Below are 26234 nucleotides of genomic sequence, written 5' to 3'. Positions count from 1 at the left end.
CAGGGGTTGAACCTATATCCTGCATTGGCAGGCAGATTCTTTACCAGTGAGCCACCAGGGAAGCCCCCCAAAAGATCTGAGAAGAACGCAAACCATCAAAAGACAAGACGTTGGGGGGAGGGATAAACAAATACTTATGAGAGACCCTGAAAGCACTAACCATAAAAGAAAAAACACTGCTAAATTTGAGTTCATTAAAATAAGCTTCAGTTCATCAAAGGACATTATGAGAGTGTGAGGCAAACTACAGCCTGGGGGCTGATACCTGCAGTACAAATATCCAAGGGGCTCAGAAGCAGAACTTGTAAATTCTCCCACAGATCAGTAGGAAGAATGCGAGTGACTGAATAGAAACTGGGGCAAAGAACTTGAAAAGACACTTCACCAAACTGAATCCCCAAATGGCCAATAAGGGACTCAACTCCATTAGTCATCCAAGAATACTGATAAATTCCATGATGTGAAAAATCAAGAACATCTATGTAGCAGCAAACAGCAATAAGAAAAGATAAGCCACAAACTGAGAGAAGGTATTTGCAACACATACAAGCAAGAAAGGAGAAGTATCTAGAACATTTAAAGAACTACCAATAAGTAAGAAAAAGATAAGTCAGCCAGAAAGTTTTGGGCAAAAGACTAAACAAAGCATTCCATACAAGAAAAAACATGAAAGCTAACTAAAGATGGGAAAAAACATGCTCAACCTTTTTAATTATCAAGGAAATGTGAAATGTTATTTCATTAGCACCACAGACTGGCAAAAATTAAAAAGTTGGCAAGAATGTAAAACAACAGGAATTCTTATACACTGCTAGTAGGAACACACAGACTACCTTTGAGGCATTCGAATCTGGCTTTCTCGTCCGCTTCATAATTTCCTCAATTCTCTATTTTTTAAAAAAATAAAATTCAAACATGAAAACATTAAAAACAAAACACTGGTCCTGAAGAAGTTGATTATTTTTGTGTTCCAGAAGCAGACAATACTGCTGTCTGTGCCAAAGTCAATGCAAGATGTTGGGCCAGCAGCTGGGTGGGCACTTTCCTCCAAGCCCAGTTTCACAGTCGGTCATCTAGAAAACACTCTGAATGGTGACAGGTGTACTTGTTACCCTAACACAGAAATCCATATGACTTCTCACTCCTGATTTTTGCCAACGTGGAAATTTATTACTAGATTAAGCACATATGATTGCAAACCAATCAGAACTTGTGAACATGATTTTTGTCTAAACAGACCATGAGTGAAGCTGATGTTAATGAAAAGAATGCATCTCAAAGATGCAATGCTGTCATGGGTTTTGTTACTGGGAGTACATGCAGGAAGGCTAAGAGTTCCCTTCTTCCCTGAAGGTAAGGAGAGCTCTAGCTCTCTGGCCTCCTCAAGGTTACTGATCTCCCTTTGGAGAGGCCGGGAAGTCCCTCAGCCTGGTCTGAGGTCTTCCTTGCTCCCAGAGGAGACACATGGGTTGCACAAATTAAAGTCCAACCTTACAAAGAGCCTGCACCTTGGCCTCTCTGAGAAGCCTACACCTTCTGCTTCTTCAAGCTCAGTTGCTCCAATTTCCAGCACAGTTTAGAAAAAACTCAAAAAACAAACAAACAAAAACCTCGAACTTCTACCAACCCCTACCATGACCCAAGGGATTCTGTTCAAAGGAGCTATGCTGTAGAGAGACATCCCTGTGATGGTCATCAGTGGTCCACAAGGAAGAGCTACGGTTATTAAGAGGAGCCCATTCTAGGGAGAAGGGGTCAGATCCTAAGATGAGAGAGTACAGAGGAAAAACAACCCCAGCTAGCATATCACTTGTCATTTTTAAAAACATAGTTTGGAACCATGTGCCCAACATTGTTTTAAACAAAGAATCAAATCCCCCCAACAGAGAAGAGGCATACCTTTTTTCTTTCTAATCTCTCCTGCAGATTCTGTAACATAATCCTCTCATGCTCCTTCTTGCGTTTGTCAGCCTCCTCCTGAGCTTTTATTTTGGCATCACTTTTCTAGGAAATTTGTATAAAAATATCACTGACTCTCAATCTATCTGAATGACAACAATGCAACAGTAAGATGTTATCCAAAATAAAATGTAACCTTTGGATTGAGAGTCATATATATAACATTCATGGATCATCAGTTTTCAAAGTGTTAGCAAAAATGTACAGAACTAGGCTAACTATTATGGCTAGAGATTTAGAAGGCATGTTAATCCCCTTCAGGACCTCAAGGTTGTCAGACCACTATCATTTTGAAATATGTGACTGTGTAGTCTTCCACTGACACAGGTACCAGGAGCCAAGTCTTACACTTCAAAAGCACCAAGAGTATTCTTAAAGATACTTTCTCAAGGAATGCAAATGCATAGTCATTTATGAAACATATAACTGATTTTGATAAGTGACACACTAAAACTGTTATATAAATTAGGCTATAATAATAATTTAAGCTGAATATTGTCTGAGCTCAGTTTTGGGGTTTACCAGGTGATTTAACGTACACTAGTGAGACATTCTAATTGGTGAATTGCTGAGGATTCACAATTTTCATCTGATCTGTTAGGGGGTGCAGGTATGTCACCACAGAATGCACGATTGGGAAATATCACACAGGATATTTAATCTCTGCGAGCAATCTGGATTTCTTGAAGCCAACCTGTAATATTATTTATGTATTTAAACTAGAGGACTGATGGTCTGTAATTTGCTGCTTTCTGCTTTTGTTTCACTTGGGAAAATCCTAGGATTCTGCTAATGGTAACGGAGGACTGACAGCAACACTGGGTAAAAGCTAGACCATAATGTAAAAATGCAACCAGAGCATGCAGCATCTGGCCATTTTCTTTCTTGGATAAACAGACTTTTGCTTTGGGTTTCTACTGAATTTTACAATCTGGTTCTCAAGGAGAGCCAGCAAACCTGGAGTTCTACTTTTTGGTCTTCTTGCTCCTGACTCTCTCTCTTCTTCATCTCCTTTGGTTGTTGTCCATCTCCAAATTCTGAAAACTCGTCTTCTTGACCTTCATCCACTTTCTTTGCTACATCTTTCATTTTCCTGATGAAAATGAAATGAAATAATAATCCTTTTTATGTGCAGTTTTATAGTGAAGCTGCTTGTGTATAGTAATACAATTTATATTTACACCAGATTCCCTACATTTTGTTATTCCACAGGATGTGCATAATTTCACGTATTTAAATAGGGGGAACTAGCCTTTGGGAGAAGAAAAAGATTTTTATCAAGTAGTGGGCTACTTTGCATCTTAAAACACAAACGCGCACACACACATATAATCACTCCTTCTTAACTGCACTAGACGTATGCTCACACCTGATCTCACATGGGGGTGTGAGAGAGGGAATTTACAGAAGGGTCTGGTGGTGCTCAGAGGAGGAAAGTCCAATCAAAATGACTGGTATTCAGGGTTTTTAATGTGAAACTAGCTCTGTTTACATGAACTAATAAATAATATTCTTCAAGTTATAGGGTTTTTTGCTATTCAAAATGTCTCTTCCTTTCTCCCAAACCCATATAAGGTACATGGAAAGGATGACTGTGATTTAAAAATAATAGTTAAAAACAACATCAGTCATTATTCTTTGCAGGTTGTGGACAGAGGTTTACATTACAGGGACCCAAATCAAATGGGCCTCGAGTTCAAAGATCAAGAAACCTTTAGACTGAAGTAGCCCACACCTGTATTGGAGAAGGAAATGGCAACCCACTCCAGTGTTCTTGCTTGGAGAATCCCAGGGACGGGGAAGCCTGGTGGGCTGCCGTCTATGGGGTCGCAGAGTCGGACATGACTGACGCGACTTAGCAGCAGCAGCAGCAGCAGCCCACACCTGTATGTGACATTTGCAGCCCGCAGGTCATTGGAAACCCAGTAAAACATAAGGAAGTATCTTTTCCAAGTTTACAAATTTGGGGGGATAACTTTTTCATTTCAAACTTACAAAAAAGTTTCAAGCAAAGTTGCTTTACCAGTTACTGTCTCTATGTGTGTGTATATATTATTTTTTATTAACTGTTTAAGGACTGAATTCTGAACTGAAAAGATCATATAAAGTATGTCACTGATAGAAGGACACATCAAAAGGTAAACCGCTTGTGATTATGGATGACTTTGTTTTTTGCTTCTTGTGTTTTTTAGTTTCCTATTACACACACGTTAACTTTTAAGAAAGAATTGTCATTTTAAAAACCTTTAAAAAGAAGACTGTCACCGGGACAAATAGCAAACTGAATTGTATGTTGACCCTGGATTAGAAAATAAAATAATAAATTTCCTGATTTTAGTTATTAATACCCTGGTTACATCAGAGAATGCTTTTCTTCTTAGGAAGTATACAGGGAAGTATTTAGGAGGAAAGGGTCACGATGTATGCAACTTATTCATAAACAGGTTTACAAATTCTAAAGTTATAAAGGACTTTTGAAATAAAGAAAGGGGCTGACACCAGTGAATGCCAACAGCGACAGTCCTGGATGATCACTCAGGTGCTACTGCTGAGGGCTAGGCCCTTGACGTGAGTGCAGATCTCTTTATGCATCTTTACAGCACACCTCAAGAGCACATGACAAAAAAAAAAAAAAAAAGAGCACATGACACAGGCAGACTAAAGAGGAACATGTACTCATCTATGCTAGCGTCCTGTCTGCTTGAAATGTTCCCCACACTGATTCACATTGAAGAAAAAGTCAGTTACTCTGAGAATTTATATACATCTAACTTAAAGCATGACTTTCAGAATTTGGGTCCCAACCAAGATTTACTGTATAGAAAGGATGATTCTGTGCCAACCTTTGTTCCATCTCTTTTTGTAGTCTTTCTTCTTTTTCTTTTTGCTCACGAGCAAGGCGTCGTTTTTCTGCCAAAATTTTTGTTGCCTCCTCAGCATTCTTAGGTCCTGGTGTGCCTTTATTACCAGACTCTAGTTTAAATTAACATGCAAATCAGTTAGGTTTAGCGAACCTACTGCCTCTATGTCCAATAAAGAGGTGCAAGACAATGTGCAATGTTAAAAAAAAACAACAACAGTATGTCCATGATATAAAATGTATAAATAAACTATAAATGATTTATTTAATAGCTTTTGTTCAAAAGCCCAATTCCTATGCCCTCATGGCCACCCCAAGCCACCAACAGAAGTACCATTCTGTTAACTTTTAACAACTACTTGTCCCCAAAAGAAATAATGTGTTCCTGCTTTGGTTTAGCTGTTTTGAGATACCTGACTAAATTACCTCTATGGAAAAAAATTAAGATGTACTGAATACGGAGGAAGATAAGCTTATGCTCAGTCCAAATGAGGTATAAATTTTTTTTTCTTTTTTGGCCATGGTGCACAGCTTAGGGGACCTTAGTTCCCCAACCAGGGAATGAACCGCGCAGTGAAAGCGCCTAGTCTTTAACCACTGGACTACCAGGGAATTCCCTGAAGTGTACAAATCTTAAGTCAATTAAACAAAAATATATCCAGCATACATTCTGAAAATTGTGCATCATTTTTATTAAATAAATATTATTTCACTAAGTGTTGATAACAGTATGTTAATATATTTGGTTGATCATAAAGTGGCTAACTGTGGATAAACAAAGAAAGCAAGACTATCAGTAAAATAAGGTGACCACATGGAGGCATAGTATTTTAGTTCATGTGACAAATTTGTTTTAAATAAACTACATATGAAAATGAGGATTTTAAGAAATCAGGAATAAATAAATCATAATAAAAAGACTGTTTATGTTACAAAGAATTCACTGTGGAATTTCTTCAAAAAGCAAAATTCATAAGTGTATTTAAAATTAAGTAATGCAGGAGGATTATAGAAAAAGCAAGGGAATTCCAGAAAAACACCTACTTCTGCTTCATTGACCATGCTAAAGCCTTTGACTCTCTGGATCACAACAAACTGTGGAAAATTCTTATAAATCAATTATATTTCAATTAAAAAAAAAAAAAACCAGAAACAGACTCCCAGACATAGAAAACAAACTTATGGTTACCAAAGGGGAAGGCAAGGGGGAAGGGATAAATTAGGAGTTTGGGATTAGCAGATACACACTGCTGCTGCTGCTGCTAAGTCACTTCAGTCATGTCTGACTCTGTGCGACTCCACTGACGGCAGCCCACCAGGCTCCGCCATCCCTGGGATTCTCCAGGCAAGAACACTGGAGTGGGTTGCCATGTCCTTCTCCAATGCATGAAAGTGAAAAGTGAAAGTGAAGTCGCTCAGTTGTGTCCGACTCTTTGTGACTGCATGGACTGCAGCCCACCAGGTTCCTCCGTCCATGGGATTTTCCAGGCAAGAGTACTGGAGCGGGGTGCCAGTGCCGTCTCCCTACTACATACAAAATAAACAATAAGGTCCTACTTGACTGCTTTCACTGCTGGGTTCACTCCCTGGTTGGGGAACTAAGATCCCCCCAAGCTGTGCAGCATGGCCAAAAAAGAAAAATAAAAGATTTATACCTCATTTGGACTGAGCATAAGCACAGGGAATTGTATTTAGTATCTTATAATAACCTATAATGGAAAAGAATATGAAAAGGAGTATCTATACATATGTATCTGAATCACTTTGCTGTTTACCATAAAGTAACACAGAATTTTAAATCAACTACACTTCAATTAAAAAAAAAGAATGCATGTGATAGTCAAAAAACCAGTATATTTTTTAGAACCCACATACAGACCTGACACATGTTACGGTCTATGCATAAAAACTACCCTACAGCTCCTGATGGAAACCTGCTCAGCCACAAACGGCTGGATGTGCTGTCTCCAAGGATGGAAAATACCTAAGGGCCATCCACTATCAGAGCTGGAAGGAACTGCAGGGACCATCTAGACCATGGCATTCATCCAACCCATCTGTACACACTAAACATCAGTTCCAAAAATGGGGCTAAATAAGAAGTTGCAGCAAGAAAAAACAAGCATTGTGCCAGTGTGACTGGTGCAATGCTCTTTATTTTAAATAAAGTTTGCTTCCTATAGTTCTCTGAACTGGGGAATAAAATGACAGTTCCCAGACTACCTTGAGATTTTCTGGTGGCTGAAATGAACTTGTTAGTGAAGGAACTCACCTTCACAGATCATATCCTTTTGGCTTGCAGCCTCAGAGTTGTTAATGGTGTTAGAAACGGCTTTGCTTTTCATTCCCATAGTACCTAATGCATTTTGTGCAAATACAGTACGCTGCGTAGGAATTACTTTATAGGAAAAACAAAACTGTGTCGATTGTTTTGACGTGCCGGGTGAAGGTGACGGGGGGCAATTCTTTTGAATTTGCCTACTGGGAAAAAGAAATAGTTAATGGAGGAAGTCTGGTATGACTTTATAATATATATGTGCTGATTTTTACTGTACCATTTCACACACTATAATGTCTTGACATCATGATACGATACTTTATAATAGATAAAAGGTAAATTAATTTTTAAAGGCTTTTCCCTTTATATTTTCATTATCATGCATACTACATTATTTATGAAACACTGATGCGAGGTTTATCCTGGTAAAACATGTATCAGGAACAGCTGCAAATAAGCTACTTACCTAGCACTGATGGGAGATGGTGGACGCCACCTTCTTGTAGGAGATGATGACCATCTATAACACGGTATCTGCGATGGTGGTATGCGCTTCTTGGTAATAGGGTTTGAGGGCTGTTCGTCCATTTCTGATTTCTGAACAAATCAATACGATCATATAAAAAAATTACTAGTATTACCTTTTGTGGCTGCCCTTTCAAAAGAAAAAAATTCTGAATAAAATGCTCCTAAAATCCCAATTCTCCTTTCATGCATGAGACTTAGGTACAGACATTCATTCTTCCAGACTAACATTTTATATTATACAATTCAAACAGGTCAAAGAAATAATTTAAAATAATTCTTTTACTTCAAAACTTAATTTTATTTGTAAAGCCTAATTGACCTCTGTGATAGTTCTCAAAAACATTCCTTCAGAGTTTAGAAACATAATTCATATAAACCACTGTATTTTATCCCTTCTATTAAAAATGATCTATTATTCCAACTTTGGGGGGAAACTCTGAGACAATGAGTATCAGATAATTTTAAATCATTAAAGTGAATATATTTTATCATAGAATGCTGCATGTTGTGAAATCTGACCCATCATCATCTATACAACAAAAAATATAGATTTTAACAGAAAATCTGTCAATGAAAGGCACTTGTCGAACCTGTGGAGAATCTTTCACTTTACCTTGGAAGATATTTCCACGGTCACCTCAGGGGAGGTCTCCAGGGGTGCCTCCACACTTGCCTCAGAAGGCCCTTTCGTGGTCTCCTTGGGGAGCACCTCCACACTCCCCTCTGGGAGTGCATCCATGCTTGCCGCTGAGAACGCTTCTACACTCTCCTCAGGGGATGTTTCCACACTCTCCTCGGGGAGTGTTACCATGCTCGCCTCGGGAGATATGTCCACACTAGCTTCAGATGATGCTTCCGTGCTCACCTCCTGGGACGAGTCCATGCTCACTTCAGGAGATGGGTTCACACTCACATCTGGGGATGAGTCCATGCTCACCTCCGGGGATGGACCCACATGCGCTTCAAGGGATAGGTCCTCACTGGTCTCAGGTGATGTTTCCACATTTGCACAGGGTCCTTCCATGTTCACTTCTGGTAGTGCTTCCACACTCACCTTGGGGTGTTCTTCTGTGCTTACCTCTGGGAGTGAATCCACGCTCACCTTAGGGTGTTCTTTCATGCTCGCCTCCGCGAGTGCTTCCACATTCACTGCAGGGTGTTCTTTCATGCTCGCCTCCACGAGTGCTTCCACGCTCACCTCAGGGTGTTCTTTCATGCTCTCCTCTGGGAGTGCTTCCACACTCACTGCAGGGTGTTCTTTCATGCTCACCTCTAGGAGTGCATCCACTCTCACCTTAGGGTGTTCTTTCATGCTCTCCTCTGCGAGTGCTTCCACATTCACTCCAGGGTGTTCTTTCATGCTCTCCTCTGCGAGTGCTTCCACATTCACTCCAGGGTGTTCTTTCATGCTTGCCTCCAGGAATGTTTCCACACTCACCTTGGGGTGTTTTTTCATGCTCTCCTCTGGGAACGCTTCCACACTCACTTCAGGGGGTGCTTCCACGTTCACCTGGGGGGATTCATCCAAGCTTGCCTTGGTGAGTGCTTCAACGCTCACCTCAGGGGGCACTTCCACACTTGCCTTGGGGGCCACTCCCACACTAGTCTTGGAAGGTATTTCTACCTTCTCCTGGAAAGGCATCACCGCTGTTGACTGGCGAGGCACTATGGTACTCTTCAATTCATCACTGCTCTGCCTAAGCAGGGGGATGTTTACATACTGGATTACACTGTGGATGCCTGTGGATAAATGAGAACAAAGAGTGAAATTCCACATAGGTAGAAATTTGACAAGACGGAAATGTACCATTAGCAGTATAAAAACAAAATCAGTCGTTTATTAGGAAATCACAGGGATTACACACCATACAGAAATGTTTAGTGAAATGGATCACAGACACAAGACAGAAACATCTCAAAGTTGGTACTTCAGAGGCACTACCACTAAAAGAGAAGTGTTGTGAAAGCAACAGAGCTCTCTAGATGAAAATAAGATGCTTCTCCAAAGCTGATGTCTGCAACAAGCATTTCTATTTTAATCACACTATAGTTCAGAATGATTTTCATAGACAATTACAAAACCTTGGACACTTATAAAAAGTAATCTAAACAAAGTCACCAGGGCCAGGGATTTTGCCATTACAGGTGATTACATAAGACCCTCTATATATGATTATTTTAAGATAGAGTATAAACAAGAGCATCTTCTCACCCATACTAAAAACTGCAGTAAGACAGTAATCAGAATTGGAGGAGGAAATGGCAACCCACTCCAGTATTCTTGCCTGGAAAATCCCATGGACAGAGGAGCCCCGTGGGCTACAGTCTATGGGTCGCAAAGGGTCAGACATGACTGAGCAACTAACACACAGTAATCAGAATGGGCTGGATCTCCAAGGTCTCTTCCAGTTTTAACAATCTAAATATTTTTAGCTTAAGAAATGGAAAAAATTATAATATCTGGTACTAGTAGGATGGAAGAAAGCGATAATACTAATGTTGGGAACTAGGCTGGGGGATTGGCACATGCCCCATGGAAGCATTTTGGCAACAGTGTATCAAAAGCCACTCTGAAAACTATATATTCTTTGTTCCAGCAATTTCACTTTTAGGTTATCCTTAAGAGAAAATTAAATTAAAAAATGAGTATGTATGTTGTTACTTAATACAGCATTGTTTATAATACTGAAACAACTGAAAATATAATCTAAATAGTCAACACACACACACAAAAAAATTTGGACTATACTAAGGCAGTCATTAAGAGTAATAATATGCTATTTTTGGACACAGAAAATGGTATATTTTGAATCTAAACGAAAGCAGGTTATGACTGCACTTTATTAAAAATATATAAATGCAAATATTCAGTTATCAGTGAGTACTGGGATAACAGGAAATTACATTAAATTTTTTTTCACTAAATATTTATTGGTTTAAATATTTATTACTTTAAAATACACTTTTTTTGTGTGTGGGCCTCACCATGCAGCTTGTGGGATCTTGGTTCCCTGACCATGGATCGAACCCACAGCCTGGGCAGAGAGAGTGCAGTATCCTAACCACTGGACTGCCAGGGAAGTCCCTAAATATTTTTAAAAAGGTATTTGATGGGAGCTTTTTTAAGACTTGGTAAATATACCAAAAAGACTCAGCTATTTTTCAGTTCCTCACTTTTGGCAGAGAAAGCATTTTACTTACATACCTGTATGTGCCTAATCACTTGTTTAACGCTAACAGTTTGTGCTACAGAAAATAAAAGTATAATAACTAGATTTCTAATAGCTAAAGAAATTTAAGACAAACCATTGAGATTTGTGATGGGAGTAACATATTTTAAAAAGTAATTAGAATTCTAATTAGAAAAGGCAGAGGAACCAGAGATCAAACTGCCAACACTCACCAGATCACAGAAAAAGCAAGAGAATTCCAGGAAAAAAACACCTACTTCTGCTTCAGTGACTACACTAAAACCTTTGACTGTGTGGATCACAACGAACTATGGAAAACTCTTAAAGAGATGGGAATACCAGACCACCTTACCTGCCTCCTGAGAAACCTGTATGCAGGTCAAGAATCAACAGTTAGAAGCAGACATGGAACAACGGACTGGTTCCAAATTGGGAAAGGAGTACATCAAGGCTGTATATTGTCACCCTGTTTATTTAACTTCTACGCAAAGTACGTCAGGCTAAAGGCCAGGCTGAATGAAGCACAAGCTGGAATTAAGACTGCAGGGAGAAATATCAATAACCTCAGATATGCAGATGATACCACCCTTATGGCAGAAAGTACAGAGGAACTAAAGAGCTTCTGGATGAAAGTGAAAGAGGAGAGTGAAAATGCTGGCTTAAAACATTCAAAAAACAAAAATCATGGCATCAGGTCCCATTACTTCATGGCAAATAGATGGGGAAACAATGCAAACGGTGACACACCTTCTTTTCTTTGGGCTCCAAAAATCACTGCAGATGGTGACTGAAGCCACGAAATTAAGACACTTGCTCTTTGGAAGAAAAGCTATGAAAAACCTAGACAGCATATTAAAAAGCAGAGACATTTACTTTGTCGATAAAAGTCCATACAGTCAAAGTTACAGTTTTTCTAGTAGTCATGTATGGATGTGAAAGTTGGACCATAAAGAAAGCATGAGTCTGAATGATGTCCAAAAAGGACACTTTTGTTGGGATGAGCACACAACCGATTAAATAAATAAAATTGATGCTTTTGAACTGTGGTGTCAGAGAAGACTCTTGAGAGACCCTTGGACTGCAAGGAGATCAAATCAGTCAATCCTAAAGGAAATCAATCCTGAATATTCATTGGAAGGACTGATGCTAAAACTGAAATTCCAATACTTTGGCCACCTGATGCAAAGAACTGCCTCATTACAAAAGACCCTGATGCTGGGGAAGACTGAAGGCAGGAGGAGAAGGGGATGACAGAGGATGAGATAGTTGGATGGCATCACCAACTCGATGAACATGAGTTTGAGCCAGTTCTGGGAGTTGGTGATGGACAGGGAAGCCTGGCGTGCTGCAGTTCATGGGGTTGCAAAGAGTCAGACAGAGTAAGCAACTGAATTGAACCGAACTGAATTAGAATACCCCACAATACACTGGGGAGAGATGGGCAGAAAATAATTTGACACACATACAACTAGGCAGAAGCAAAGTCAGGAATTCGAATCAAGAGAAATAAAGCTGCGCTACAAAGTCTATGACAGCACTTCGGCTCACTAATCATATGGATGTTGACCGAAAAACAAGGAAAGGGGGCGGGATATATTCTGGAAAGGAAAAAGTGGAGGGAAAAAGGAGAAAATGGGAACAATGCATTAGAGCTCTCTATGACTGAGGACTTACTACCAAGAGGGATATTTAACATGATATGTGACCCATAACCCTGAAAATCTGTTTTACCAACAATCTTCTTTTAAACATTTTTTTTTTACATGGACCATGTTTAAAGTCTTTACTGAATTTGTTACAATATTCCTTCTGTTTTATGTTTTGGAATTTTTAGCCACAAGGCATGTGGGATTTTTAGCTCCCCGAACAGGGATCAAACCTGGACCCCCTGCACTGGAAGGCAAAGTCTTAAACACTGGACTGCCAGGGAAGTCCCTATTTTACTAACAATCTTTATGTTCTTAATTAAAAGCTAAAGAGCCACTCAATGCTATTCTTCCACATTTTAAGAAAAAAAGGTTGGCTTTCTCTCTTGATATTATTTAGGTTTTTCTATGTACCTAAAATCCAGCCCTTTTTATAATACTGATATATTTAAGCACAGGTCAAGGAACCCACGGTTTTAAAATTTAACAACCACCGAAACTCCTTATCTCATCCTATAAATTACCCTGATAACTACCCCAGTTTGCCATCGTAAAATAAATATGCAACATAAAATGTTGTGCAGACTTACTCATTTGCAAAGTATTGATTCAAATTATTTTTATGCCTTTCTGTAAAAAACTAAGTGATAAAACCTACTTTTTAAGCACAAATGCTAACATTTTCAGGCACTCTATCCTATGCTTATTACCTGGATTATTGCTATTAAACTACTAATGAAGCAGTACTTTGTTCCTGGCTACTGACACTTTTGTTGGGATGAGCATGCAACCAATTAAAGTATTCTCCCAAAGAGAGGTACATAGCTAACAAACTAAATGATGAGAACAAACAGAAAGGACTCAGTTTGAGGTCTCACAAATAAAGGAAGAAAGCAAGAAAGAGCAATGTGAACTGCTCTAAATGATAAGTATCCCAGCCTAAAAGCAGAGGCAGTTGAGAACCACACATACATAACAGGACCAAACACTGCCACCTGACAGGACTGCACTGTTAGGGAAGATAGGACCTGAATAGACAGGCAGAAGCCCAGCATACCACAATAATCCCAATGCAGGGATCCAGGTAATGTATCTATTACCATACCCAATGTATGGAGTCTCTATGGAGAAACTCACATGTGGAGAAAAAAGTTGTAAATGACAAAAGCACTCTGACATGGATTCCTCCAGGTATATGTCACTGACAGTCACATTTGTCAAGTTCATTGCCACGAGCTCCCAGGGACTGAGTGAATTAAGTCAATCTTGCTGTAAATAGCTTGCTCCAATTTTTAAGTTCATGAAGATCCCTGCCACAGTGACATTTGTTTTAATAGGATGTGACCTGAATCCTCTGTAAGTGAACAGTTTGTTATGAAACAAAAAGGAACAATCATGTTTAATAGGGAAAACTTAAGGGAAAGGTGTCAGAAACAACTTTAAATAAACAAGTACTTCAGTAATAATTTTGAAATCTTGTGTGTAATGATCAGCAGTGAAAACACCCCCAAAGGATAGATGTGGATTATGCTGTGAAGCAGCAAATCTCTGAAGTTCAAAATGTGGCCAGTAATTTAGAGCTTCCCTGGTGGCTAAGAGGTTAAAGCGTCTGCCTCCAATGCAGGAGACCTGGGTTCGATCCCTGGGTCAGGAAGATCCCCTGGAGAAGGAAATGGTAACCCACTCCAGTATTCTTGCCTGGAGAATCCCATGGACAGAGAAGCCTGGTAGGCTACAGTCCACAGGGTTGCAAAGAGTCAGACACAACTGAGCAACTTCACTTTCCCTTTACTTTCTATATACGAACTAATGAAATGTTTGAAGGAATGAAGTGCCTCAGGACAAATCTATCTATACCAACATTCTATGGTCTGGTTCTCTGCTTCATGGCAGAATTACATATTTTATTGTTGTATGACACTTAATGAGAACCAGACCTTCCAATAAAATTCAGTTTTGGGAAAAGGCAAAAAATAATAATAAAGAGATTCTTCTAGCTTCAGCCAAATAAGCATGTCACCAAAGTATATTTTTTAGTTAAAGAAGGGATATTTTGGCTTCCAGTGTTTTGGAATGGCTTCTCAAGCAGCTGAATGTTGACATAAACATAACACATTTAAACCACCAGTGAAGATTGGCACTTAGAAATAACTAACCAGGTCGTTTTTCTTCTACTTGTTCTGTTTCTGTAGATGAATGCAGTCTGCTACATCTTCTATTCAAAGATGAACTTCGTCTCTTTTCTGGTGTTTCTGGAGAACAAAGGCAAAGAAATCATAGTTTTTAAGAAAATTAAGAAAAATTTTTGGTCATGCCACATAGTATGTGGGATCTTAGTTCCCCAACCAGAGATTGAACCCGCACCCCCTGCATTAGGAGCATGGAGTCTTAACCAGTGGACCGCCAGAGAAGTCCAGGAACATTACTATTTACAAGCTGTTTACAAACAGATTCCTTCAGGAGTGAGCCACTCCTTTTTCCCAAACATTTTTTTTTATCTTCACTACTCTTCCTTGTAAGAATTTTTTTTAATTTCAAGTATTATGAAGAGATTCTACATGCCCAAAGTTAAAACCAGGTTACTCTTTTAAGTAAGTTATCCAAAGAGAAATAAAATTATCTAGGAAATAATAAAAAGAAAGAAAATGTCTCATACTGACTGACAATATCAAAGTTCCCAAATTAGGAATACACAATGTATAATTTTAGACACAGTCCATGACATCTATTACTAAACTAATTTATACACTTTAGTTTTAATGAGTTTTATTTTTTTGGCTGCGCTGCATGGCTTGCAGGATCTTAGTTCCCCAAAGATTGAACCCCAGGCCAAAGAGGTGAAAGCACCGAGTCCTAACCACCAGACTGCCAAGGAATTCTCTCAACTAGTATTTTTAAAATAAAAATGATAATTAATATTTGGCACAGATGTCACAGTGTTAGCAACCCAAACTAGTCATATGGGAAAATAATCCCTTTTGTGTAGACACTTCCATTTCACTTTAAGTATTCAGGCTCAGAATACTGATGGAAGTCTGTTTAAAGAAGAACCCTTTGGGGAATTCCCTGGCGGTTCATGAGTTAGGATTCTGTGCTGTCACTGCCAAGAGTTCAATCCCTGGTCAGGGAACAAAGATCCCACAAGGTGAGTGGCCAAAAGAAGAAAACAAGAATTCTTTTGGGGAGCTATAGATTAAATACTGATAATGTAGCATCATTTGAAAATTCTAGAACTGATAATGTAATTGCACAGCACAATCCACAGAAATGTAATCAATTCGATCATGTGATGAGATCACCTATCCCTTACTATCACATTGCAAGAAATGACAAAATAGTGTGAATTTACGGTAAGTCAGCACTGAGTAGAAGAAAAACAGATTATTTGAATCAGTCGAGATTTAAAGAAAGGCTATTTAGGAACTTCCCTGGTGATTAAGGCTGTATTTTCACTAGAGGGCGCGGGTTTGATCCTTAGTCAGGGAATTAAGATCCTGCATACAGTACACCCAGCACAGCCAAACATATTTTTTAAAAAATGAAAATATAAAGCAAGCTATGAAATTCATTTGAGTTTGAAATGTTCATCTCTCTGGATTGAACAGGTTTTATTTCAGTTTGAAGGGATTTTACAAAGGTAAGCCAGTGAAAATATTGATTTTATTTTCCGTGGAATCATTAATTACAGCATTAATCATTTCAGAGTGTGTAATATACTATAATGGAGAAGGCAATGGCACCCCACTCCAGCACTCTTGCCTGGAAAATCCCATGGACGGAGGAGCCTGGTGGGCCGCAGTCCATGGGGTCGCTAAGAGTCCGACACGACTCAGTGACTTCACTTTCACTTTCATGCACTGGAGAAGGAAATGGCAACCCACTCCAGTGTTCTTGCCTGGAGAACCCCAGGGACAGGGGAGCCTCGTGGGCTGCCGTCTATGGGGTCGCACAGAGTCGGACATGACTGAAGTGACTTAGAGGAATATACTGTAAAGCAAGTTATTTCATAAAGTATCTTCCACACATACCTTCTTGGATTAAAAACAAGTAAAGATATCATTTAAAAAATTACTTGGAATTGTTTCTTCATTGCACTTGAACTCATTACTAACTTGAAAGTCATCACCTGTCCCTTTTCTTTACATGTTTCACAAATACAGCAGATACACATATTAATGAAAACACACTAGCGTTTGCTCACTATAATAAAAATTAAGAAATGTCTGTGGAGAAATCTTTGCTACTTCCTCCAATCAATTAGATAGTAAAACAGGGTCAACACTTGTGAAACAATTAAAATAAAATGAAAATATACAAATATGACATTGCAATGAATGTTATCTAATTTTTCTAAAGGATTGAGTTTTGTGAATAATAAATTAATTTTATTATATGATAAGCAAGGTGCTAGAGAAAATCTTCCCATATTAATCTATGAATGAACCTGGGCTATATGTAAAAGTGCTCTGGAAAAGCATACTAAGGTTAATGACGGAAAGTGGATCAACTTCTGCTGGACTATTTATTACAAGAGAAAATGAGATGCGTCAAAACTGACAAATAACGAAAGTTCTCTCAAGTTCATTGTTGAAAATTTTAAGAGTTCTAAAAGTACAAATGATGTAATTTAAGTATAAATAAAACAAAAAATCCTTTTTCAGCATATATTTAGACAAAAATGGAAATCTTTCCCACTAAGTTAACCACTGCTACAATTAACTAAATATATGCTTTAAATGATATCCAGAATCTTTTTTCCACACTGGAATTTTAGAGCAATCAGCATGCTCAAAAAATGCTCAGACACCTAATAACACAAAAGAAACATTTTTAATTCAAACTAAAATTATGCCTTTGTTTCAATTCACCAGGTACAAAAATTGTATATCTTTTCTATAGCCAAGTTTGAGAGAATGAAGTGGAATATGTTTACCATGTCTTTTTCCTGCAAAGATCATGTCTGTTTTTTTCTCTGGAAAGAAAAAGGATTTTTTTGATGGGTATGGTTATCTAATCCATTCCAACTATCAGTGAGAAGCACCATGTAGTATAAGCCAGATATGGTCACTGACACACTCAGGTAAAGATTTTTTTTTTTTTAAATAAGGAATGCTAGGGAATTCCCCGGTGGTCCAGTCGTTAGAACTCCACGCTTTCACTGCCAAGGGTGCATGTTCAATTCCTGGTCAAGAAACTAAGGAGTGCTAATTAAAAGGGCAAACACCAGGAGCAAAATGTATTTGAAGTATCTGCAGTAGGTAAGTTTTATTTTAAAGAGCGCTGCATTACCTCTACAAAGAGTTGTAAAGTAGAGCTTAGAAATACTCTCTCATTAACAGTTAAAAACCACTTTATTTGCTTTGAGGAAAAACACAGACTTGTTAGTGGAATGTACAGTTTAAAATTATGATCAAATGACCAGAAAATTATGATCAGATAACCAAAATATAAACCACAAAAGAGCAGGGTGGAATGGAAATCACTGAATTTCTTGGGGTCTTAATTATAAAATAGGAAGGTAACTTGCTTGTCAACTTTACATATATATGAAGCAGATTAACCTGTCCACTGCTATATATATGCTATTATTTTTCTTAAATTAGGTAATATTCATGAATCTTAACGGAAATTGAATGGACTACTCTAGTTTCTGGAAAACCGGATTTCAGTTTTAGGTTAGACAGAATACGGATTAATTCTAAAATAAATTATTGTGTCACTTAATGGCAATGTCTCTGGGTCAAAATATATTTCATAGCTGTTGGGCTACCTGAGCCCAACAAACCCATCTGATACCATTAGTACACAAACCAAGAAACAAGGGGCTTCTCTGGTGGCACAGTGGTGGAGAGTCTGCCTGCCAACGCAGAGGACATGGGTTGGATTCCTGATCTGGGAGGATCCCACACGCTTTGGAGCAACTAAGTACGTGTGCCACAAGTACTGAGCCGTGCTCTGGAGCCTGAGGAACTACAACTACTGAGCCCATGTGCCACAGCTACTGAAGCCCATGCGCCCTAGGGCTCACGCTCTACAAGGGAAGCCACCACAATGAGGGGCCTATGCACTGCAACGAGAGCGAAGCCCCTGCTCACTGAAACTAGAGAAAAAACCATGAAGCAACAAAGACCCAGCCAAAAATTTTTTAAAGAAACAGGGATTTATACTGATGAAAATACAAAAAAGTAATGACCATCTCTACTGCGAAACGTGGTGCTCTTCTAAAATAAATCTAAATGTCCTATGATCTAAAGAGTAAGTGGTACTATAGAAATACATATAAAGACTTGATTTCACTGGTTTGAAATTCAGTAAAATACATGAAATAAATACTTACTCTTGGCAACAGAATTTTGAAGACCAGTAGATGACATTTGTCTATGTAATCCACAAGTCCCCTGCTCAAGCTTTTCAGTAGATGTAGAATGTTTGTTGACTGAGAAAAGATACAAGATTTACTGTACTCATATTTAAAAAAGCATCATTAGCTGAAACAAGATGAGCTCATGATGTACTTATACAGAGCATAAACATGTATTAATTAGGTACACAATGCTCACTGTCGATCATTCCTTATAAATTATGGAAATTTAACTTACATTTTATGCAATTGCTTAGAATTACATCCACACATAGGAAAAATTATAGTACATCATTAGTAAACAGGGCAATTTATTTTTAAAATATGCACTGGATAAAGGTGTGCAAAGCTTATCAATTATTATTCACTTTAACACAGATTACAAGTTTAAATGGTTAAGATTTTGGATATACCATATAAAATAAAGTTATTCTAAAATTTCACCTGTTTCTTTGGCAATCTCACACGACACAAACTTAAATGCATGCCAAAGAATACATGGCAGTGTTTTCACTTAGGAGACAAAGCTGAAAACCCATTGTAAATGCAACCTTATACTAACAGCTAATATTTACATGTGAAAATGAATAAACTTAAAAGTTTAGCAGTTGTATTAATTACCGGTCTTATTTTGGGAATTTACTGTTGTATAGCCTGCCCATGACCATCTTTTTTGACGGTCAACGCGGCTGCTCCTTTCCAGTGTACGATGAAGGACGGCTTTGAATTTTTCCTATTTAAAATAAAAGCCAATAAATGTTTACATATGTATTATATTCACTAGTATAATTCTGATCTATCAGTTATAAAATACCCCTACCACTAAATTTTTTAATCAGGCAAAATTTTTTTTATAAAAGAGAAAAGTTAAAATTGGAAACATCTCAGGTATGAATCCATACTTTCCCAACTAAGTCGGTTTTAATCTTACGGATATGAATCGAGAAACTGACCATGCTTCCCTCTTTGCTTGTATCATCAGGAAATTTAGAAATAAAGGTGTAGCCTATTCCAGCAACTATACAAGGACTGAGTAGTATGCTTTGATGTATGCTAATCATACCTTATGTTTTATTATTTTCTTATTTTAATTCCCCCCTCTGCTTGATTCACTCAAACATTTATTTTCTCATCTGGTTGTGGTATATAGTTTTAAAAATATACCTTAAATTCTTTGTAGAATGAGGCAGGATAAAAAATCAACTAATATGCATCAATGAAACTATGCCAGATCATCTATTATATCCACATTTCTAACTTCTTAAATTCTGGTGTTAACTAATCAAGTTTTTAAAAAGAGATATGTTTGTCTTGACCTCAGCTTTAGTCTAAACCGCGCAGGATAACAGGTCTACGAATGCAAATGCTACACAGTGGCAAAACAGCGCCACTGTCAGAAATGAGATGCAGTTTTCTATTCCTCATCTCTGTGCTGTAACATACCATGGACTACACTCACGTAAGCAAATCAACCTCAGGGCCAGAAAGTTTTCTATTCTTCCCTGACAGCAACTGTTTCATAGCAACATCATCCTTACAATGTTCCCAGTTTAGAGGGTGAACATATTAGGAAATTGGAGTCATCCATATCCTCTGAGGAGAAAAGCAACTCCAATTTTAAAATGAAACTTATCTAATGACAATATTTTAAATTATATTTTCTAACAGAAAGGAAGTTGTCCTAAATTACTTAGACACCCCAGAAGTATAATAAAGATTAAAAACAGAATATTCTTGTATTATTAAAACCTCTCTCCTAAGCTCTTTTGCTGTTTCCAAATGTGCTGACCCTCCATGCTCTTTCAGGTTCCTTCTGGCATCTGCGGCTCACGTCCAAGTTCCTGTCCTCCTTCCCATGTGCCCCTCACACTCGCCCCTCTTCCCCACCACTGAGTCTGGGGTTTTTTCCTGCTCTGCTGAATCATTCTCTTTTTCTATGTGCAGCCTCCTCAGTGATGAGCGGTCCCTGCTCTGTCTAGGGCTCTCCCGCACTAGCTCTCTGGGGCCAGTTCTCTTTGGACCTTTCCCCTTGCCTTCTGGGCTCTTGTCTGGCTCACTCTCTCTGGCTCCCACCCTGTCTACAGTGCCATTTTGTTGCTTCTTCCTTTCCTGTGTTCTCTCTCAGGTTCCTCTTCTCCTAAGATGGTCTTTTCTACTTGCAGTCCTTGGGGCTCTCCCTCTGTCCTCCAGGGGGCTTTCCTGACCCAGCACAGTTTTCTATTTTACTCTCTTTGGTTCTGTCTTTGTCAACTTTAGTCTCTCTGGCCTTTACTCTTCTTTACCACAGAGAAGTAATTTTAAGGAGACATTTCACAGAGGAAGATAGAGTGATACAAGTTCTGAATGAGAATTCATTAAATACTGGAATGTGGGGGAAAAGACAGAGAAGGTGCTAGTGAACCACGGACAGGGAAGAAACACCACAGGAATAGTCCTAAAATAAAGATTCACCGACGGGGATAAGGAGTTGGGGAGGGTGAGGCATTTTCAAGGGCCAACTGTGTGTAAAAGTTAGGAAGAAAAGTGAGCACCAGAGAAGGACACAGAGAAGAGGGCTCTTGGGAGAGAAATGGAAACAAAGGGAAAAAGAAAGAAAAAATATTTTAAAATTAGAGCAACAGAAAAAAAAAGAGAGGATAAAAACCCACACACTGAGAGAACAATGGCAGAAACTCCAAAGATGAGGAGCAAAAAGGAGGGAGAAGCTAAGACAAAGAAAGTAAAAGAAAAAGGGGGTGCTATTGGCAGAAAAGGGCCAGAGTCAGACAAAGAGCCAGAGACAGGCCAAGGCTCACTCAGGGATACTTGAGGGGCACTGGAACAGAGAAAGCGAGAATGGCAGTGAAGAATAGGAGGGAACATGCCAATTCCAAAGGAGCCAAGGACACTCATAGTAAAGATGTGCAACAACCTACAGGAGAAAAACTTGGTGTCAGAGAGAATCCTACAATTTGAGACAGGTAATCAGATGCCCACAGAGAAACAGCCAAAGGCAAACTGACTGAAGAGGGACAGGGAGGGAAAGAGAGGGCAGGACAAAGGTAGTGACTCGTATCAACAGAGTGCCAAAGACACCCAAACAGAGTCCAGATAGGAAGAGAGCAAGGCCACAACACAGAGAAAGGAACAATAAAGGGAGAGGGAGAGCGAGCAAACAAAAGGGAACCGGGAACCACGGGAGAGTGGAAGGCTTTGATCCAGCTGGGCTCTGCCACTCTCACAATGAGGGCAGTGGTGAGAAGGGGGGTGGTCCGTCAGGGGCAGAGGGGGCCCTATCAGAGAGGGCCTGATAGTGGGTGGGTGAATACCAGGCAATGGGACAACACCTTTGGTAGGAGAGAGAGCGCCTCAGAGCAAAGCCCAGGCTGCAGGCATCCTGCAGGCGCACAGGGCTCTCTCCCTGGATGCGCAAGGCTCGCCTTCACCTCAGTTACTAAGCCTAAACTCAGGCCTCAGATCAGGATGGGGCAAGAGCCGCTAATGTTTAAGGAAAGACCAAAGAAGAATTGGTACTAGTTCCAGAAGAATCGGGGTCGGTTCCAATAAATGCAGAGAAGGGCTAAGAAAAAAGCACTGCAGAACCAGGCAACACAGTGTATCATCTGATTAACAAAGAAAAAAAACACATACCCGTTCTTCCTCTAACATTTCGTTTCTCTTTTTTTCTGCAGATATTCTCCGTTGTTCATCCTTTTCTTTCTGTTCCCTCAGCTTTCGCTGTTTTTCTTCCATCTGTTTTTCATATACGATCTTAGACTTTCTTTCTTTTTCAAGTAGCTGTGTCTCTTTATTAGCTGAAATATTCCAAAAGCAAGGTAAGAGCCAAGAAAATGTTTAAGTTTTCCACATTACAGAGAAGGAAAGTTAGTGTATTTTATTCTCTTTCTTAAAAATAACATAACCTGTGCTAATAACTAAAGATTTATTATATAAATGACCAGAGATGGCCACGAAAGAATCATTTCCACTGGGTGTTCATTTAACTCCTGAGAACTGAATTGGCTTAAATGACTCTCCTCCTGTCCAAACTAAAATTCCAAATTCAAAAGAAATATTTTCTTTCATGTGATGTTTCTGCTGACTTGAGCTCAAGTCAAACCCCATCAGATTAATATGCTGTACATTAAAATAAGAATTAAAAAACACATGGCCAGAACATATGGCTTTTTCCCTTCTAATACGAAACTTCTTTTTAAAGGCCTCATCTAAACAGACCATATTAAGCATGCCAATTTGACCTTCATGAGCTTAGGCACATACCATATTACTGACCAGCATGATGTTTTCCTACATTCAAATTTCCTCTCACTAAAGCCTGAAGAGCATCCATGCAGTTGTAAAAATACTCTTCTAAAGAGCTACAGGAAGAAACTGCTCCTCACCAAAACAGAGACAACTGCTATGCCATTTGAATGAAGGTGAGCACTAGTTTTGCAGTGGATTTACAGGGCCAGACGAGGAAAATAAATAGCTGAAAAAGCATTCTCTCAAGATTATGGTTCTTTTAGAAAAGAATATTATTTTTTTTAATATAAATTTACTTATTTTAATTGGAGGATTCTTTTAGATCTTAATTGATACAAAGTCACACTTGAGAAAGCACAGCAATCAGTGAAAGATACCGTATCTATGGTAAGATTATTAGCAAATTCATTTATGTTTTTGGCCGTGCCATGGCTTGTGGGATCTTGGTTCCCCAATCTGGGATTGAACCCCAGGCCTCTGGCAGTGAAAGCACAGGGTTAACCACTGGACCTCCAGGGAATTCCTTCATTTTTGTTTTCAGAGTCGTTTTTACTGAAATCCCCATTTTGCTTGTTTCTACAAACACTGAAGAAATTTTCATACTTTAGTTTTCAGAAAATTAAAGCTAACAGAAACTACTCTTTCAAAAACAAAACAATTTGGCCAAATATTGTTCTTCATCTCATTTAGTATATGCTTTTAATCCAATATAACACAAAGTAAAAAGTAACACATGCTGTATAACATATACTATTAAAAAAAGATTAAAAAGTAAAATGACTTTGAAAATATGTAACCTTAATGTAAAATGTATTCATTTTGATTTTTTTAAAAGTCTAAAATATACCATCATCCTGATTCATTTTGCTGTACAGTATAAACTGATGCAACATTATAAAGTAACTATACTCCAATAAAAATTAATTTAAAAAATACCATCATCTTGTCTTTTTTTCTCTTCTCTCCGCTCCTTTGCTAATCTTTGTTTTATGTCATTTTTAAGCACAGAGCCATCTATTACTAAAAAAAAAAGAATATAATTAGATATCAATAGGATATCAAACTTAAAGGATAGAACACTTTGAGATCTATTAAAGTACTCTAGAAATTATACCTGGCTTAAATGGTGATTTTATATTTGAAGGCTGGGACGGAAGAGAACTAAAGCTTCCTTGACTTCGTCTTTCTTCAGCAATGGCATTAGCAGCAGCAACTAAAATACAGGGAGATAAAGGAAAGGGATTAAATATTAAGAAGACAAACAGCTAATCCAGGGGTGGCAAATTGTATCTTCGAGAATAAAGGATAGCATCTCTTCTAGAAGGTATGACAGATGACTCTGGGTCAGCAAAGACATACTGAGAACCTATGATGTTCAACAATTCAACAAAGAATTAACACTGTTTACTGTAGACATGCCAGCCTATCTGTGCACAGAGTTGTCAGTGGAAGCAGCAGCATGAGCTGGTGGATGAATAAGAGCTAATGAGTAACAGATCTCAAAAATGCCTCAGACAAGACATTACACCAAGTACTAGGAAAACTGAGCTGGCAAGGATTCGGAAAAAATGTTTCGCCATAAATTGGGCGAATTTAAAAAAGATTTGGAGTTTATGGATTTGAATTTGGAAGCAAAAGTGTCAACAGTGAGAGCCTCAGAGATTGGGCCCAATATTAAGGAGAACATTTATAAATTACCTTGATTAGGGGCTATCTACCCTGGCTCCCCCGTAGAGTCACCCAAATTGTTTAAAAAAAAAATTAGCAATGCTTTCCCCTCCCCACTTCCACTCTCTGAGAAAGGGGCCCAGGCCTTTGCAGTTGCTAAAAGCTCTATTCTCATGCATAGTGAAGGTGGAGAAACACTCAAAGAAGTTCCAATGGGATGGTGTTTTTCGAGGTGGGAAAATATCAAGTTAATAAATATTAATACATCTTGCGTAAACAGGTAGAAAATGGTAAATAAACTTCAATAAGGGTGAAGTATAAGAGTATGAGAGTGTGGGAGCACAATTTGAGGGAAAGTAAGAAAAACTAAAATTGTGGATGATACCAAAACAAGTTATTGGGGAATTCCCTGAACTCTTTCCATGTATGACTGTATCTAAAATGCCTCACAGTAGCAGGCATCTTCAGGAAGGAGCTGGAGAATAACACTGAAAACTCTCTTCCACCCTAGTATAAAAGCACAGGAAACATGCCCCTGTGATACTGCATACAGTTCTGGTCTCTACATATCAAGAAAAACGCAGAACAGTTGAAGATGGGCAGTTAAAATAAGAGACTAGAGGGTCTGTGGTTGTACTCAGAATGAATGGACTCTGAGATGTTACTTGCCACTGATGAAATATCTGGGAGCCATTTTACAGAGTAACCCTGAAAGTGACGCAACTGCTGCCATAGAGACCACCGTTTCAAAAGGGGAAATGACTTTTTTTAATCCCAGAGACCAAATAGCTCAGATAATCCACGATCTAGCTAAATTTGAATTGAAGATTAGACTCTTCTAGACTTCTTCAGTTATAAACTTCTTCAGTAATTTATCAATTTTGTGGACCACAATTATTCTCTGAATTTCAGTCCTGGTGTACTAAGAAAATTCTTATATAGTCTATAAGTTAAATAAACCATCCTACACCCACCCCTTCCACTCACATTTCTACGTGAGCATAGAGAAAACCACCGTTGCTTTTGTATATTCAGTTTTCCTGCTTAAAAGTCCTAAGGAAAGTCCATATTTTGGCACAATTTAGTTGGCCATAAGGACAAGTTCCCTCAAAATGTACACTTTTACCACATTTAAAGATCTTATTAATCACAAGTAAACGTAAAGTAGTTGTTGTGGCAATAATGAACCATACCACATACAGGTTATAATTCAAATCTAATTTTTTTTTTTTTGGCTGCACAGGGTGGTTTGCAGGATCTCAGTTCTCTGACCAGGGATTGATCCCAGGCCATGGCAGTGAAAGTGCCAAGTCCTAACCATTAGACAACCAGAAAATGTCCCTCAAATCTGATTTTTAGACCCTTACTTCCAAATTCCTACTGACAAGAAATATATTCACCAAAAGGACAGGCTCTAAAAATGTCCAGACACTAGGGGAAAGCCTCCATGTCTGGAGTTAACAAAATGAACATTTTATTCAACTCCATTCAATGCGGA

At 38.6% G+C, this 26234-nt stretch overlaps 1 protein-coding gene across 4 annotated transcripts in view; it reads right to left on the bottom strand.

The window, feature by feature from the left end:
- MAP7D3 (MAP7 domain containing 3) overlaps positions 1–26234 on the bottom strand; it is a 35493-nt gene that overhangs the window by 5721 nt on the left and 3538 nt on the right. Inside the window, exons 2-15 of one of the 4 annotated variants that reach the window (XM_086389134.1) lie at positions 24183–24281; positions 24005–24088; positions 22454–22617; positions 19445–19556; positions 18800–18898; positions 14619–14714; positions 9250–9365; positions 8239–9135; positions 7564–7694; positions 7092–7300; positions 4803–4932; positions 2917–3052; positions 1900–2004; positions 834–887 (exon numbers count right to left, since the gene is read on the bottom strand). In XM_086389134.1, coding sequence (XP_086245260.1) covers positions 834–887; positions 1900–2004; positions 2917–3052; positions 4803–4932; positions 7092–7300; positions 7564–7694; positions 8239–9135; positions 9250–9365; positions 14619–14714; positions 18800–18898; positions 19445–19556; positions 22454–22617; positions 24005–24088; positions 24183–24281 — 2432 coding nt within the window. Of the gene's footprint in view, positions 1–833; positions 888–1899; positions 2005–2916; positions 3053–4802; positions 4933–7091; positions 7301–7563; positions 7695–8238; positions 9366–14618; positions 14715–18799; positions 18899–19444; positions 19557–22453; positions 22618–24004; positions 24089–24182; positions 24282–26234 lie in introns of all 4 variants that reach the window. The other 3 variants (XM_086389135.1, XM_086389132.1, XM_086389133.1) reach the window with 3 other exon arrangements.

Source organism: Bos grunniens, chromosome X (assembly GCF_055505025.1).
Source record: "Bos grunniens cultivar Pamir isolate PY7600 chromosome X, Bosgru_T2T1.0, whole genome shotgun sequence".
Lineage (NCBI taxonomy): Eukaryota > Metazoa > Chordata > Mammalia > Artiodactyla > Bovidae > Bos > Bos grunniens.
Note: the sequence above shows the minus strand (reverse complement) of the source record. Positions and strands in the feature narration are given on the sequence as shown.